At 42.7% G+C, this 18,483-nt stretch overlaps 1 protein-coding gene across 1 annotated transcript in view; it reads left to right on the forward strand.

The window, feature by feature from the left end:
- Nucleotides 1–771: 771 nt before the first annotated feature.
- LOC115264841 (DNA polymerase theta) overlaps nt 772–18,483 on the forward strand; it is a gene marked incomplete at its 5' end in the record, with an annotated part of 48,153 nt that continues 30,441 nt past the window's right edge. The window contains 2 exon segments of the mRNA XM_062843223.1: nt 772–1,516; nt 1,694–2,910. Of these exon segments, the coding sequence (XP_062699207.1) occupies nt 772–1,516; nt 1,694–2,910 (1,962 nt within the window).

The following is an 18,483-nucleotide window of genomic DNA, read 5'->3' on the forward strand; positions in this document are numbered from 1 at the left end:
TCACTTGCGATCAACTCGTAAACCAAATATATCTAGCTCAAAGTCCAAGCGATGGTGAATAAACTGGCGCTAAAGTGCTAATAGGTTAAGCCCTCCCATCGCGTCAAGATCGAATATCCAGGGGGAGGGTCTGGATCTTAATGTGATCAAATCTGGAGCTCGATTTGAATAGGTCGTATGTGCTTTTGTCGATTAAAAATTCGATCAGTTGGATTCGCTTATTATAGCGAAAACCGTTGAAATTGAGCAAAGTTTATACATACAGCAGAATCCTCACAAAACAGGCTATCTGTTCCATCATTGAAAGTTTGCAAAATATCTGCCTTGTTGCTACAATGACTACGATAAACTGATCGAATTTTATATCGACAAAAGCACATACGACCTATTCAAATCGAGCTCCAGAAATACTTAATTCTTACATGTTCTCTAGCGCCACCAATGCGTGAAGCTCCAAATTAAACGGACCAGCATCTGTAAGATATTGATCTACCAACAAATTGATCTTCTAACAAGTCAGGATCATGAGATATAGAAGAACAAATTTGGGGTCCAAATGGACCCCAGGTTTCCAAAATTTTAAGGTTTCCTGTAGAGGGTTAATGAACTTTTTTGACATTACCTACAACTGCTAATGGATCTGCTGATTATCAAAAATATTTCCTTTTTTAAATCATAAAATTATTTTTGCTAGTAATACGTGCTGTATGGAAACGCTGATCACTTTCAGTTCATCATTCATTTTCCGGTATTTTTTTCCCAAAATTTCAGAGCCATCTAAAACGCGCCATTCTGGAGATCATCGCATCCGGGGTGGCGTCGAGCACGACCGATCTGGAAAGCTTCGTCAACTGTACCCTGTTCAGTTGCGAGAAGAAGTGTCGCTTCTCGTTTACCATAGATTCACTGGAACAAAGCCATCGACCTTCGGCATGGTCCAAGAAGGACAAATCGGATGTCAACGGGGAAACGGAAAACATAGACCCGATAGCAAGCTGTGTCCGCTTTCTACTGGAATACGAGTTCATCCGGCTGCAGACCAATGCGGAAAGCGGTGAATCGTTGCTAGTATCCACTCCGCTTGGAAACGCATGCTTGTCGGCCTCGATGGCCCCTCGGGACGGGTTCCTCTTGTTCAGCGAGTTGCAAAAGTCCCGGCAATGTTTCGTGCTGGAATCGGAACTGCACGCCATCTACCTGGTGACTCCGTACTCCGTCAGTTACCAGTGGCAGAACATCAGCTGGGTGGATTTTCTCGAGCGTTGGGAAAACATGGACCCGGCGATGCGACGAGTCGGCGAGCTGATTGGCATTCGCGATGCTTTTTTGGTGAAGGGATTGCGCGGTAAGATCGGTGAGGCCGACCACGGCACTCTGATGACACACAAACGGTTCTACACGGCATTGGCGTTAAAGCGACTGGTCGACGAAGAACCCCTGAGTGCGGTGGCACAACAGTTCCAGTGCTCTCGTGGTTTGCTGCAAAGTTTGCAGCAAGTGGCGTCCACGTTTGCAGGTAGGTTAAATGTCAAGTTCTAGGATCGCAATACTATTTTCACCGCAAATTCATTTCAACTACACAATAACTGTTTTGGCAGTCGACAACGGAAACCAAATTCTACTCATTAAACTTTTTGCAGATCCGTATTGTGTTCCTAGTTCAGCTAGTCTAATCAACCTGTATTTCATACAGGTATCGTCATGGCGTTCTGCAAATCGCTCAACTGGAACCTGCTGGCGATGATCATCACCCAGTTCCGAGAACGGCTCTATTTCGGAGTGCAACCGGACCTTCTGGACCTGATGCGAATCTCCAGCTTGAACGGCCAACGAGCCCGATTGCTGTTCAACGCTGGCGTTACAGGGCTGCTGGATTTGGCCAATAGCGATCCGCTCAGGATCGAGCAGATCTTGTACAACTGTATCAGCTTCGAGACGGAACAGCGACGCAATGGCGAAGAGGAATTTGAAACACGACGCAGACTCAATCAGCGCAATCTCTACGTGACGGGGAGGGCTGGTCTGACCGTGCAGGAGGCTGCTCAGTTGCTGGTAAAGGAAGCCCGTCAGTATATTCAGCTGGAGATGGGGGTTTGTAATCCGAATTGGGAGGAGAGCGAAGAGGCGGATAAATCACTTGTAGTGGAGAAGGTTGAGAGTGAAAACCTTTTCTCGCCTGTTCAGGCGATTGAGCAAAAAGAAACGGAAGTAATTTCAGCACCTCAACAACCACGACAGCAGATTCCCTCGGTGACATCGTTCGAAGTATCCGAGTTGGACAGTGACAGAGAAATCGAAAAGCTTCACAATTCACTGATAATGAACTTTTCGCACGTGATGAATGATGATAAAATTTCATCTCAGCAGCCCGGTGGCGGGAAGTACGACAGTTTGAACGTAGTAGACATTTGCGCTGATACGAGTTTGTACGAAAAATTTGCTGGCATACTAGATCGGTCCGATTCTGTTAGCGTATCGTTCGCTGTTGGCCAGTTTGATCGTTCCAAATCAGTCATCGGTGGCAATTTGCTGATCAACCAGCAAGTGAAAAGCAAGCAAGATGAAATAGTACAAAACTATCCGTTCCTGTTTGACGAGAATCTCTATCTGAGCGGTGTTGCATTTACCTTTCCGACAGTTGTCGCAGAAGAGTCCGAAAATGTGGTATATTACCTAAATCTTCTAAAGGGTACTTCAGTCAAATGCGAGCAAAAGAAACGACTAGTTGCGAGATTGCTGGAGCGAGAGACTAGCACTGTTGACCTGTACGATGCCAAGGAGCAGCTTAAGATGGTCTACCGAAGTGGATTACTGTCGTTAGAGCAAGAAGTGATCGCCAGCATACGCGATCCCAAGGTAGCCTGTTGGCTGCTGCAAGTCGAGGAAAAGATTATTCCACTGCAAGCAATGGTGAGTATTAGAAATTCTTCTGATCCTAAAATATTGTTCAAAACACTTATACCTAACAAGTCACTGATTTTCGTATTATCGAAATCCGAATCCCGGAAATCTCGGCACTTTTTATCGGATAATGATAAAACTTTAACAAGCTCTGCCAGTCTTATCAGTTCCAAAGACATTTCAATAAATTTCGCAAAACGTTAGCAAGAATTTGAAATAATTTTGAGAGTATTTAAAAAACAGTTTGTGACAGAAAGCAAGCATAATTTTCAAATCAAAACTAATCATAATTTCTGTATAACTATGTTTACTGTAGGAGAGTATGCGGGTGCTCCCGACGAACTTACGTGATTCAAGCTCGTCATTATGTTTCGTTGGTTTTCGACGCTGCTTGTATTCTTTTATTTCACTTGCCTACATAATATGACACCAAATGGGCCTAGCCAGAGGATGCCGTAAGATTTTTTTCTTTAAATTCGAGCCAAGTCACTATTATCAATAATTCAGAGTTCCGGAAAAATATTTCTAGAAATACACTATTCTCCATGAACTTTGTTTTTTTAGAAAATTACAAGAAATTTCGCCAAGTATTTCTCTAAGAGCATCACTTTAATCTTAGCATAGAATTAAACCAAATAATAACTTAAATAAATAATAATACAAAAGCAACATGCCAAATTAGGGAAAGAGAAGATCTTTGTAGAACCATATGCTTTGATAGTAGCACAAAATTCATGAATTCTCACTATCATTCAATTCAAACAAACTTCATGCATGCCAAGAGCAAAAAATCTAGAATTTCTTTATGAATTATCTTAGGGACACTTTCAGAAATTCCTCCAGGTATTTCTTCAGGGACTTCTCCCAGGAATTCCTCCTTCCTGAATTATTCCATGGACGTCTTGCGGGGTACCAAGAATTTCTCCAAGGATTCCCAAAGGAATTTCACCAGAGATCCTTTAAGGTATATCTGCAGGTGTTTCAGAGATTTCTCCGTATATTCCTTCAAGAATTCCTTCGGGAATAAATCGAAGTACTTCTGCAGGAATTTATTATAGGAATTCTTTCAGAAAATTTTACCAGAGATTATCAAAAGAATCTAGCAGGAATTGCTTTTAAAGTTTGTACATAAAATCCTTTAGAAGTCAATCCAAAGAGTCCTACAATAATTCGTCCAGACAAAAACTGCAGACATGATTTCCACCAGATTTTTTCCTAAGATCCCTTAAGAAATTTTTCCGGGAATTCGTTAAGTAAGATTTCCTGGGATTTCCTAAGGAATTCCAGATTACCTGGGATTTCCTAAGAAATTCCACATGAGATTGCTTCCAGAATTCCTCATGAGGTTTCTTCAAGAATTCCTCCAGGTATTCCTCTGAGAATTCCTTCAAGCTTTTACTCGGCAAATTTCAGAAACAACTCCAGGGATTATTTTAAAAATTCCTCCAAGAGTTCCCCTAGGAACTCTTGTTGGAATTCGTTCGGGAATTTCTTCTTAAATTCTCTGAGGAACTTCCCCAGAAATTGATCCAGTACTTCTTTCAGCAACTGTTTAGGGATTCCCCTAGGAATTCTTCTTGGGATTACTTCCGGGATTCCGCCTCCAGGGATCCCTTCAGGAGCTGCTACAGGGATTCCTCAACGAGTTCCTCCACGAACTCTTTTTAGGATTCGTTTAGGATATCTCCAAGATTTCCTTCTGCAAATACTGCAAATAGAATAAAGTACTGTTTCTGGAATTTCTTAAAATACCTCCTGGGATTCTCTCAGAAATTCCTCCTGGGATTCTCTCAGAAATTCCTCCTGGGATTTCTTCAGGAATCCTTCTTAGGTTTCCTTCAGAAAGTCCTCAAGAAATTCCTCCAGGAAAATCTGCAGGAATTCCTCTAAAAACTCCTCCGGGGATTCCTCCGGGAATTCCTGTAGGGAATCCTCCAGGAATTCCTCTTGGAATCCCTCCAGAAATACCTCCAGGAATTGTTCAAGAGACTCCTTCAGGAGTTCCTCTATAGATTCCTTCAATAATTCCTCCATGTATTCTTTCAGGACCTCCTCTATTCTAAACATTCCTCCAGAAATTAATCTAGGAATTGTTTCAGGGATTCCTTCAGGAATTCCACCAGGAATTTCCCTTCGAACTCTCCAGGAATTTATCGAAGGATTTTTTCATAGATTCCCCTAAAAATATCTTCAGGGATTCCCCCACTAACTCTTCTAGCAATTTATCTGGAGATTCCACCTGGAACTGCTTCAGGGATTCCTTCAGGAATTTCACCAGGATTACCCTTGGATTTTACTATTTACTATTTTATCCAGTAAATCTTTCAGGGATTCCTCCAAAAAATCCTCAAAGAGTACGTCCAGAGATTCCTCCAGAAGTTCCTTCAGGTTTGTCCTGGAGTTTCTTCAGGAATTATAACTGGGATTCCTACAGGGCTTCCTTCAGGGATTCCTCCAGGAATCCCTCCACGATTTTATCCAGGAATTTCTTCAGGAACTCCTCCATGAGTTCCTTCAAAAATTACCCCAGGAATTTCTTCAAGAATTCCTTCTGGATTTCCTTAAGATATTCTGAAATTTCTCCTGGAAATCATCGAAGAATTCCTTCAAAAATTCTTCCAGAAGCTTCTCCAGAAACAGCTTCAGGAATTTTTCCAGAGATTCCTCCAGGCATTCCTCTAGGAATTCCTCCGGAGATTTCTCCTGGAAATTCTTCAGGGATTCATCCAGGATTTTCACCAGGAATTCCGCTAGGAATTCCTACAGTATTTTATTCTGGAATTTTTCCAGAGATTCCTCCAAAGATTTTCACAGAAATTTCTGTGGGAGTTGCTTTACGAATTTCTCCAGAAATTGCTCCAAGGATTCTTCCAGAATTTTTTCCAGGAATTTCTCAAGAGGTTTTTTCAGAAAATTCCACCAGGGATGCCTTTTAGAATTCCTCTAGAAATTCGTCAAGGGATCCCTCTCGGAATTCTTCTAGCAATTGCTCTAAAAATTCACCCAGGAATTTGTCCAGGAATTCCTCCAGGTATTCCTCTAGGGATTCCTTCAAGGGGAATATTCCAGGAATTTCTTCAGCAATTTATTTAAGGATTTATTCCAGGAACTCATTTCATTCATTCAGATTTTTTAAAGTATACTTTCAGTAATTCCTCCAGGGATTCCTCCAGAAACTCCTGCAGAAATACCTTCAGGGATTTGGCCTGGAATTTGTGCATTCCTCTAGAGAATTTTCTAGGAATTGCTTCAGAGATGCCTCCAGGAAGTCCTTCCAGAATTCCTTTTGGGATTCCTCCAGGAATTTCATCAGGAATTCTTCTAGGGATTTTTTCCAGGAACTCTTTGAAGGGATTGCTCCAGGAATTCCTCCAGGCATTCCTGTAGGGACGCTTCCGGGGAGTCATGCAGAAATTCCTGCAGGATTGCTCCGGGAATTCATCCAAGGAATTCTCCAGGAATTGCTCCGGGAATTCATCCAGTGATGTCTTTAGAAATTACATCCTGGATCTCTTTAAAAACTTATTAAATGGATCCTTAAGAAATTTCAGAAATATTACCTTCATTTTTCCCAGGGATGCACTCAAGAATTTTTTTTATTATAACCTGAACATTGTTTTGAATTACTACAAAGATTTCTAGTGGAGTTCCTCCAGCGAATTCTATTGGAATTTTTTTAGAGAATTTTAGAGGGATGGATACAGGAGCCAGTAGATTCTTCAAGAAGAAGTCCAGAAATTCTTTCACACTAATCAACAAGATTTTTTTTTGAGTTCATCCACGTTTTTTTTGTACTCTCTGCAGCTTCTGATGCAGAATTCCTTCAGAAATTTCTCCAGTTATTCTAGGAATATATCCTTAATTTCTTATTTTTCTCTAAGAAACCCTTAAAGAGTTATCCATTAATTTTTTCAGGAACTACTCTAGAGTCCAGATAATTCTGTAGCAATTTCTCCAGGGATGTTTTGAGGGTGTTCCTTTAGAAAGCCCTTAAGGAATTCTTCAAAAAATAAAAAATATCAAGGAACTTCCTCGGGAATTTTCCCGGGAATGCCTCAATGGTTTCTTCCAACGATTGTTTTCCCCAGAAATTTCTCTTGGAATTTCTCCAAGAAGTAGAGATTGCTTCAGGAGTTTATTCTGAGAGTCCTTCAGAAATTTCTTCAGGAATTCTTCCAAGTCGTTCAGGAACTCAAATAACTTATTTTGGTATTTTGTAGGTATTTATAAAATACCTCAACGAGTTATTGGTTTGGTGTTGAGGACTGCTTGAGGTATTATTCAATTATGGAAAAATCACTATTTGTATGGAAAAATTGCTGATTATTATTTAGGTATTGCCATACCTGATTTCATTATTCATGTGTTATGCACAGAATACACACCAGTTGTTATTTTAGGTATTTTACCTCTTATGCAGGGCTTCTTAATACCTCATTCAGGTTGTAGGTATTCGGTTTTCCATACCTGAGTTTGGTATTCTTCAGCTATTTTCTCCTGCTCGGGTAATTACTCAAATTTATAGTACTACTGGGATTTATTCAGGAATTCTTTGCGGAATTATACCAGGGTTTGCAAACGAAATTCTACAATACGCACTCCTTCAGGGATTGCACCAGGAAATTCTACCGGGATTCCTCCCGAGATTTCTTCAGGAAAATTTCTTGGGCTTGTATAAGGAATTCCTTCGGGAATTTCTTCAGAGATTTATTCAGTAATTTCTCTAGTGGTTAATTCAGGAAGTCTTCTTGGAGAAGTTCCTCCTTGGTTTTCTCCGAAAATTTCACCTGTGATCCTTTAAGGAATTCTACTTGTGATTTCATCAAAGTTTTATCCAAGAATTTGTTCATAAATTTTACCAGGATAACCTTCAGGAATCCCACCAGGAACTACTCAAGATAAATTTCAGTTGAGTTTCTTTCAGGTATTCTACCTGGGATTCTATTGCGAATTCCATCTGTGTTATTTTTTCTTTCAGGATTTCTTTCAGGAATGCTTTTAGTATGCCTCCAGGGATTTCTCTGGGAATTTATTCAGAATTTTTCGCAGGCATTACTTCAGGAATTTCTTCAGGAATTATTCCAAGGATTCCTTCGAGAATTCCTCCAGGGTTTGCTTCCATGATTCATTCCTTCAGAAAGTCTTTTTGGGATTCTTCTATAATCCGTTCTAGGATTCCTTGTGGAATTCTACTACAGATTCTATCGGCGATTCTACCTGCGATTTCTTCGGGAACTCACCATTGAATGCTGCAGGGTTTACTTATGGGAATCCTTCCGGAGTAAGTCCTGGGATTTCTTACGGAATTCATCCTAGAATATCTTCGGGAATTCAACCTGGGATCCCTTCCGGAATTCTAACTCCGATTTTTTCCTGAATTCCACTTGTGATTCCTTTAGGTATCCTTCAAGAACTCGTTCGGGCATTTCTTTTGGAATTCACGGAAATCTTAAAAAAATGTCTCGATCCTGAGGTTGCTTTTTTGGGTTTCTTCAGTACATAATTCCTTCGGGAATTCCTCCAGTTATTCCTGTAGGAGTTCTTTCGGGGACTCGAGGATTCCTCCAAGGATTCCAAAAGGGGCGTCTCCAGGGATTCCTTGAAGAATAATTCTTGGGATTGATTCAGGTATTTCATTTTGGATTCCTTTGGATATAGGTATATAGAAAAAAAGCAATATTTTATTCACTAAACAACCCAATTTCATAAATTTTCGGTATAAGTACTAATGAAGTTTGTAATCTGTAATGTCTGCGAACGATGCGCTGTTGTACATCATTTCGATTTTCATGATCTTGTTTTGGAAACTTTAAGACAGATTAGGGGTAGGCGGGGCAATATGGACACCCTAAGGTTTTTGCCAACTTTTCCTGGTAAGATGTCAAAAAAGTTTAGTTTTTTGATACATGTATCCTTTTAAAGTCTATTTAGCATCTATTGCATAAGAATGCTGTTATGAAAAATGTTAGTTTTTCATGACCGTCTTCAAGCATACGGGGCAGAATGGACACCCTCATGGGGCAATATGGACACCATGAGACTTTTACGAATTTCGTACATTATTTACACCTATAAAGTCATTTCATTACAAAACAACTATTATGGATGAATAATACGCCGAAGTAGTCCATTTTTGTTCAGTTAATTTTGTAGTGACATGCCCCCCCCTCGACAGCGCGAGCGGACGGCGCTATTGTCAGACGGTAAACAAGTAGACAAGAGTTCACAAGTGTGACGAGTGAACTAATAAAGTGTTGATACGATTTAAACGAGAAATCTAAATCTATTTATTTCCGAAGTACCACAAATCTGGCGACGAGGACAAACCGGAAGCAGCTAATACTGGTAAGATTGGAAAAAACGAAAGAAATAGTGTGTTTTGATGATGATAAACTTTCGGCGAGCGCGTCACATTTTTCCAAACAAAAAAAAAAACAAAATGGCGTATGGAATCGAGCTAATGTTGATTTTTGGTTTTGTGTTTCGTTCTCAGCGCAGAAACTATCCGGCCCCACTGGCGGAAGGGTCTTGGAGACCGAGACTATCAAAAGAATCCGGCCACTGGCGGAAGGGTCCTAGAGACCGAGGCAAAATTGGAAATCCGGCCACCGGCGGAAGGGTCCTGGAGACCGCAATAAAAACAGTCATCCGGCCATCGGCGGAAGGGTCTGAGAGACTGCAGCAAAAAAACAAGCATCCGGCCATCGGCGGAAGAGTCCTGGAGACCGTGGTAATCAAGGGAATCTAACCATTCGCCAGACCGTCGGCAAGTGAGACGCTACAGAGTCTGGAGCAAGGACGTACGCGGAATGGATAAGTGGAATATCCCCCCATTTCATTTCAAGGCACTGCCGAAAAGTCAGATTCGCGATGCTTGGAAACGTTACAGGAAGAATTTTGAGTACGTGCAGTTGGCGAACCGAGAAGCGAATAAAGTTAGACTGAAGCACATCTTCCTGGCTCTTGCGGGACCGGAAGTCCAAGAGGTGTATGAGTCGATCCCGGGAGCAGATGTCGAACCAGCTGTCGGCATTGACCCACTCGAGGTTGCTTTGAACAAACTGGATGAGTTTTTTGCTGCAAAATACCATGACGCTTTTGAACGAAACGTATTCTGGACCCTGAAACGTGAAACCGAAGAGCCCCTAGAAAAGTTCCTTTTCCGGGTGATGGACACTGCCAATAATTGCAATTTCGGGGCTACCAATCAGGAAAGTCGTGAAATTGGCATTATCGACAAGATGATTCTATTTTCGCCACCCGAGCTAAAAGAGAAGTTGCTCGCCGAGGAGCGGATCACGTTAGAAAGTCTGACGAAGATCGTTCAGTCATACGGATCGTTGAAATACCAAGTGAGCCAATTTTCTGCTGCTGGATTTCACACTAAAGACATGGCAAGACCGGAAACAAGTCAAGAGGTGAACAAAATCCAAACGCGTGCTCCGGTAGGCGAATGTTTTCGATGCGGACGGACCGGACATTTCGGATACGACGTAAATTGTCCGGCCAAGAATCAAAAATGCAACAAATGCGGGAAACTTGGCCATTTTGCGAAGCGTTGCAAAACTCCTAATATAACTCGGCAGCAGAAGCGGAAAGCTGAAGCTCCAGAAGAAAGAAATTCTAGAATGAGGATGGTAATTGTTTAAATTCTTAAACTTGTTATTTAGACATTAACGTTAATTTGAGCTTTAGGTTAGAACAATCGAACATTCCGACGCCGCTATCACCGCTGCAGACACAATTAAGCCTCCGGAAAGCTTCATCTATAACATCGGAAATGGTGAGGAGTTTCTTTGGGTCAAGTTAGGAGGGATTCCAGTTCAAATGCTGATTGACTCCGGCTGCCAAAAGAACATCTTAGATGACAAGACGTGGCGAAAGCTGTTACATGAAGGAATATCGGTCAGCAACTTACGTGGATCCGACGACTCATTTCGACCCTACGGCGAAAGCTCAAACCCTCTAGTGGTATGTGGAATGTTTGAAAGCACCATTTCGATTATGGAAGACTCGCGGCAGTTGCAGAAAACTGCCACATTCTACGTTATCGATGGTGGAACTCAGCCGTTACTGGGAAGAACAACAGCCATCGACATGGGAGTGTTGATCCTTGGGCTCCCCAGCACACAACCAGCGGAAGTGAATCAACTATGGAAAGAAGAGAAGCACTCATTTCCGAAAATCGCAGGTATAGAATTGAAAATTTCTATTGATGATAGAGTTGTACCAGTGATTCAGCACGCACGTCGTCCACCCATTGCTTTGTTGGGTCGAGTTGAGGAAAAATTAGCCAGTCTTGAAAAGATGGACATCATCGAATCGGTGACGGAATTCAGCCCATGGGTATCTCCGCTTGTCGTCATAGTGAAGGATAATGGCGATTTGCGATTGTGCGTGGATATGCGCCAAGCTAACTGCGCAATCCAACGGGAAAGTTATATGATGCCAACTGTTACGGCAGTTCGCACCGATCCCTCATAACTACGCCAACGTCGGAGCGCCCCTCGGAAGATTGTCACAGTGACAACTGAAGTTGTCATCGATGGCATATGAGAATGGAAGAGAAACAATATGAAGAGGGAAGAATGATCTATGCATGGTAGTGAAGTGGACCGCATTTGTGAATTTGGCGAAGTTTAATAATTATTTTTCACGTAATTTTGCTTATTTCAAATATTGAAAAATCGTAAGTTTAATAAGAATTAATCGGAATTAATTGAATTTAATGAAACTTATCCCAATGTTATTGCTTAGGTGGCAAACCGCCAAATCGTATTCTATACATATATCCTATCACTGGAAGATTGATTCTGAGTTGAGGTTAAAAAACCGTGAGTTGCTGAATTGGAACTAAAATCATGAATTATAGTTAATAGATGCATTATGAACTTTTTGTAGCTCACTAATCGGACTCAGCTAGGATATTTATGATAACTTGTTGGGATTTGAAAGGGATCAAGAGATACCGATGTAAGTAGTTGCGTAAGAAACAATATCAAGATTCTAATAAATTTTAACAGCTTTTAGCTCTACACCCACAAATCAAGGTGTTTGCTCAAAGGACTTCTCAAGCCCTACCTCCCAACAATTCTAAAAGATCGTACGAGATGTCGAGAAGTACGAAAGGCTCACGGAAAGTGAAAAACCACTGCCAGGCTTGTGGAGCAGCGGATACCGACCGGATGGTTAGTTGCTGCCACTGCGGTTCTTGGTGGCATTTCGAGTGCGTGGGCGTCAACGACAGCATTGCCGAGCTCGACAGAGTGTTTAACTGTCCGAAATGCCAGAAACCCTCCACTCAAGTACCGGTGGACAAAGCACCATGCAGGAAAGCGGGAAGTGTAAGTTCTGCGTGCTCCAGCAGGGCGTCCAGGGCGCGCTTAGAACTGGAGAAACTCGAAGCAAGAAAGCTCTCGCAGTGAAGCGCCTGGAGCTACAGCGACGAGAGCAAGATCGGAAGCATAAGGAGGCGGAGTTGCTATTTCAGCAAAAGAAGGCGGAAGACGAGGCAGCCCTCGAGCAACTGCAGCTGCAGCTAGAGGAGACCGTGATGAACGAGTCATTCCGGCTGCGGGATATAATCGCCCAGGAGGGTGGTGATGACGAGGATATAAGGAGCGTTGGATCGGTGGAAAGTTCATCCAGCAAGGTTCGGCGATGGAGAGCGTTGAATTCGACGATGGCAGCCTCGACGGAGCAGGCTCCGACTGTCCCTACGATCAGCGAAACGACGACAACGACCACAACAACACCAGCTAGGCAGGACGGCGAGCAGCAACCAACTAGCAAACAGGGAGTTCTTGAAGTGGCGTTGGCAGGTATTTCATTAGGGCAGTCAGCAATGGAGCCAACGTTAGGAGGTTTGATAGGTCGAACAGAAAGCACTATTCTATCGACAACTAGTAGGAACTGTACGAATATTTTCCAAATTCCCCCTGCTCCTTTAGGGCCTAGTGTAAGCAGTCTCAGAACCACCCTAGAGCATTCAAATCCTAGCACTCCTAATTTTCCCACTGTCTCGAACGTTGGTGCATCATTGCCTTTCAATCGGTCCTTGATGGGTATTCAGTCACGCGGTGTACATTTCGATAATCCGTGTGGCCAAGTTTCCGCGCAGTTCATTCGAACAAACGAAGTGAATCGAAGTAGTGTTGATCGAAATAGTGGTGTGGTGACTGTAGCTGATCTACTCGGAGGTTTGCATCCCAGGCAACCAATACCTGCTGAATTCGAGCCAGGACAACCGGGTCTACAACAACCGCCAGCGAGAGATCCAGAATTGCAGCGTAGAGATCCAGAACAACGGTCACAGCATGGACAACCACATCCACAGGTGCTACCGGTGTACTACGGGCCAACACCCCAGCAGTTAGCGGCGAGACACGTTATGACCAAGGAGTTGCCGACCTTTTCCGGAAATCCGGAGGATTGGCCACTGTTTATTAGTGCATACGCAAACTCTACTCAGGCGTGTGGGTTTTCGGACTCGGAAAACCTAGCAAGACTGCAGCGGTGCCTTAAAGGACATGCCTTGGAATCAGTCCGGAGTCGACTGCTTTTACCGGCGAGTGTCCCACACGTACTTGCTACATTGGAGACGTTGTACGGCCGACCGGAGCTGTTGATACACGCGTTACTGCAAAAGATCAGAGGAGTTCCCGCGCCGAAGCAGGACAGACTAGATACGCTGATTGGATTCGGTATGGCAGTGCAAAACCTTAGCGACCATTTAGAAGCCGGAAGACACGAAGCGCATCTCAACAACCCGATGCTATTGTTCGAGTTGGTAGAGAAGCTCCCGGCGCACATGAAGCTGGACTGGTCGCTGTACAAGCAAAGGTGTGGAGAAGTGAATATCCGTTCTTTCGCCCAGTACATGGAGACGTTAGTACGCGCAGCAACCGACGTCACACTGCAGTACGATCCAAAACAGCAACCCCGACTGATGAAAGAAAAGATCGGCAAGGATAAGAATTTCTGCGGAACTCACACGACGGAAGATTCGGCCCCGGTCACACCGAAAGTAGCAACAGAAGATTCGAAGCGCAGATCCAGCCCAGCTTGTCTAATCTGTCAAAATCCGGAACATCGTGTCAAGGATTGCTCGGAATTTCGCAAAAAGACTGTGGACGAGCGCTGGAAAACGATACAGCAGCTTAACTTGTGTCGACTTTGTCTAGGAGCCCACGGCAGGAGACCATGCAAAATCCGTAAGCAATGCGATACTGAGGGCTGCCAGCGGCGACATCATCCATTGCTACATTCCAAGCAAGACTCCAGTGATATCAAGCGATGCACAGATGGCAGCAAGCAAGGTGATCGTGATGGACGACCAACAGGAAATAACGTGCAGGTGGAAAACAAACAAGATCAGCATGATCCGAAGCCAAGCAGTTCCAAAGTCGCTACCAATCATCATTTTGCCGGTAAGACGACACTATTTCGGATTATTCCAGTTACCTTACATGGCAATAACCGTTCCGTGTCCGTATACGCCTTCTTGGACGACGGGTCAGAGAAAACACTTGTTGACGAAGAAGTGGTGAAGCAGCTCGGTGTTGTCGGAGAAATGCAACCATTGTGTCTTCAGTGGACGGCAAACGTGAAAAGGACGGAAGCGAACTCGCAGCGGGTAACTTTGGAAATCGCAGGACATTCAAGCTTATCTAGACATTCTCTGACGGACGTACGCACAGTGAGTAAGTTGGATTTGCCAAGACAATCGTTGCGGTATGCTGAAATCTCGGAAGCATTCCCATACCTGAAAGGTCTTCCAATAGCAGATTATGACAATGCGCAACCCCAAATTTTGATTGGCAACGACAACGCCCACGTTACATCAACGCTCAAGCTTCGTGATGGTCAGCCCGGAGAGCCAATTGCAGCGAAATCGCGGCTTGGATGGACGGTTTACGGGTCTAGTCAAGAGAAGTCCGTGGATCAAGCCCACAGTTTCCACATCTGCGAGTGCCAGGAGGAGGATCAAACGCTGCATGAGCTGGTTGAGCAGTTCTTCTCGGTAGAAAGTCTGGGAGTAATGCAAATACCGCCAACAGAGTCCGAGGAGGTTCAACGAGCTCATCGAATACTGAAAGAAACCACGAAGCGTATCGGCCAGCGGTTCGAAACAGGGCTCCTTTGGAAGTACGATCGCTTCGAATTTCCGGACAGCTACGGCATGGCAGTTCGACGGTTGCAGTGCTTAGAGAGACGTATGCGGAACGATCCCATCATCGGAGAGAGTGTGACAAGACAGATATCCGAGTATCAAGCAAAGGGATATATCCACAAAGCTACTCGGGAAGAACTCGATGAGGCGGATCCACGGCGTACGTGGTATTTGCCGTTAGGGGTTGTCATCAATCCGAAGAAACCGTGAAAAATTCGAATTTTCTGCGATGCGGCGGCAAAAGTGGACGGAGTCTCACTCAATACGATGCTGCTAAAAGGGCCAGATCTTCTGCGGACGTTGCTGGATGTTCTTTTCGGTTTCCGGGAGAAGCGCATAGCTCTGTGTGCAGATCTTAAGGAAATGGTCCACCAGATACGGATTCATCGTGATGATCGACATGCGCAACGTTTACTGTGGCGAGAGGACGCCACTCAGGAACCAGAAGTGTATTTGATGGATGTGGCCACGTTTGGAGCAACGTGTTCGCCATGTTCGGCGCAATACGTTAAAAATGTAAACGCCGAACAGTATTCAGAAGCATATCCGGCCGCAGCAAACGCTATAATTCGGAAGCATTATGTGGACGATTATTTGGACAGCGTTGACGACGTTGAAGAAGCTGTGAAATTGGCGCTAGAGGTCAAGTACGTCCATTCCCAAGGTGGGTTTCATTTACGGAACTGGCTGTCGAACTCCAAAGAGGTGCTAGCACGAGTCGGAGAAAGCGATCCAGCAACGAAGAAGTGTCTCCAGCTAGATAAAAACGGCTCAACAGAACGCGTACTTGGGATGTACTGGAGGCCTGATGAAGATGTCTTCACATTTTCGTCTACCTTGGCAACGGAAACAAAGCACCCGACCAAACGACAAGCCTTGCGAGTAGTTATGAGCCCGTTCGATCCAGCAGGGCTATTATGCTTCTTCCTGATTCATGGCAAGATACTGATTCAGGACCTGTGGCGAGCAAAGACTGATTGGGATCAACTGATCCCGGAGAAATTACTTGAAAAGTGGGAACGGTGGACTTATTTGTTTCGCTATCTGGACCAGATTAAAATCCCGCGCAGCTATTTCCCGCATCATTCGGCGAAGGATATCGTATCGTTGCAGTTGCATGTCTACGTGGATGCCAGCGAAGAGGCGTACGCTTGCGTGGGGTATTTGCGTGCGGTGTTTCCTGACGAGATAAAGGTAGCTCTGGTAGGAGCAAAGTCGAAGGTAGCTCCGTTAAAAGCGCACTCGATTCCTCGTCTAGAGCTAATGGCTGCAGTCATCGGTGTACGTTTGGCAAAATCCATACTCAATGGTCACTCGCTGATAATTGAGAAAGTTTCCTACTGGAGTGATTCGAAGACAGTGTTGGCCTGGATTAACTCGGACCACCGCAACTATCGACAGTTCGTCGCTTGCAGAGTGGGTGAGATTTTATCCAAATCAAAAGCTGAGGATTGGCGATGGGTACCAACGAAGAAAAACGTGGCAGACGATGCGACCAAGTGGGGGAATGGCCCCCATCTATCTGCGGATAGTCGTTGGTTTCGCGGGGAAGAAGAGCTGTATCTGCCAGAAGAACTTTGGACAACGAGCACGTATTCAACCAATAAGACAACCGACGAAGAACTTCGATCCTGCCTGATACATCGCGGAGCGATAATAGTCCAATTTGTGGAATGGGAGCGGTATTCCAACTGGAAATGTCCATCTAGCTGGCAGGACACTTTTCATAAAATCAAAAATTAAGACCGTTAAGTGAGTGTACCAAGTGCGTACCATAGCGTACCTAACGGGATTTTGAACGTACCTGACGAATTCTTAGAAAACAGGTGTCCTGCTGGATAGATGGTGGATTTTTCGAAAATCTCCATGAATCTTTCCGACGCTAAGGTTTTCTGCATGTACCAACAACGTACCTTCCGAATCTGACCTCCTTTTTTAACGTACCTCAAAACTTCCCATACTTTCTTACATAAAACTTTTCAAATTACATTATATGTTTAATGAAACAGCTTCATTGCATTCCTTGTAAAATTCTAGGTATGTTTGACCTAAAAAAGTTTATACTTAAGTTCAAATTTGACTAATTTATGGCAAAAAACGTATTTTTAATAGGTTAAAGCAATATACTTGATAAACTCCTGAAAGTATGCTAACCATGTATCATTGCCAATAAAAGCCTAAATGTATGCAACAGAAAAAAAAACACAAAAACAGCTCTAAGAGATAACTGACTGAATATAACATAAAATATTGATTGAACATATTATAAAATGAAAATAATACAAAAATATATAATTTCGTTGAAAATTTCTCGTAAGTAATATAAATCTCACTTCACTGATATTATTTCATCCCGGCATCATTGCTAGATGTATAAAATATGTTTTGCAAGTATTCACATTCAATGTACCTCGAAAATATTTGACTTAGTTGAACTAATTCGTGTTATATAAGAGAATAAGTGAAAATTATGCTTCTACAGAGAAATATATTAGGTACATTGCATAAATCTCACTGAATTGTTAATAACTCGACTTGGTATTATTGTTGGATTAGTTTTACAAGTATTCACATTCAACGTACCTCGAAAATAATTGACTTAGTTGAACTAATTCGTGTTATATAAGAGAATAAGTGAAAATTATGCTTCTTCAGAGAAATCTGTTGGGTACGTTGCTTAAATCTCACTGAATTGTTAATTACTCGACTTGGTATTATTGTTGGATGTATAAAATATGTTTTACAAGTATTCACATTCAACGTACCTCGAAAATAATTGACTTAGTTGAACTAATTCGTGTTATATAAGAGAATAAGTGAACATTATGCTTCTTCAGAAAAATCTGTTAGGTACGTTGCATAAATCTCACTGAATTTTTAATAACTCGACTTGGTATTATTGTTGGATGTATAAAATATGTTTTACAAGTATTCACATTCAACGTACCTCGAAAATAATTGACTTAGTTGAACTAATTCGTGTTATATAAGAGAATAAGTGAACATTATGCTTCTTCAGAAAAATCTGTTAGGTACGTTGCATAAATCTCACTGAATTTTTAATAACTCGACTTGGTATTATTGTTGGATGTATAAAATATGTTTTACAAATATTCACATTCAACGTACCTCGAAAATAATTGACTTAGTTGAACTAATGCGTGATATATAAGAGAATAAGTGAAAATTATGCTTCTCAAAAGACATCTGTTAGATACGTTGCATAAATCTCACTGAATTGTTAATAACTCGACTTGGTATTGTTGTTGGATGTATAAAATATGTTTTACAAATATTCACATTGTACCTCGAAAAAAATTGACTTAGTTGAACTAATTCGTGTTATATAAGAGAATAAGTGAAAATTATGCTTCTTCAGAGAAATCTGTTAGGTACGTTGCATAAATCTC

The sequence above is a fragment of the Aedes albopictus genome, unplaced genomic scaffold, assembly GCF_035046485.1.
Source record: "Aedes albopictus strain Foshan unplaced genomic scaffold, AalbF5 HiC_scaffold_111, whole genome shotgun sequence".
In the NCBI taxonomy this organism is placed as follows: Eukaryota; Metazoa; Arthropoda; class Insecta; order Diptera; family Culicidae; genus Aedes; species Aedes albopictus.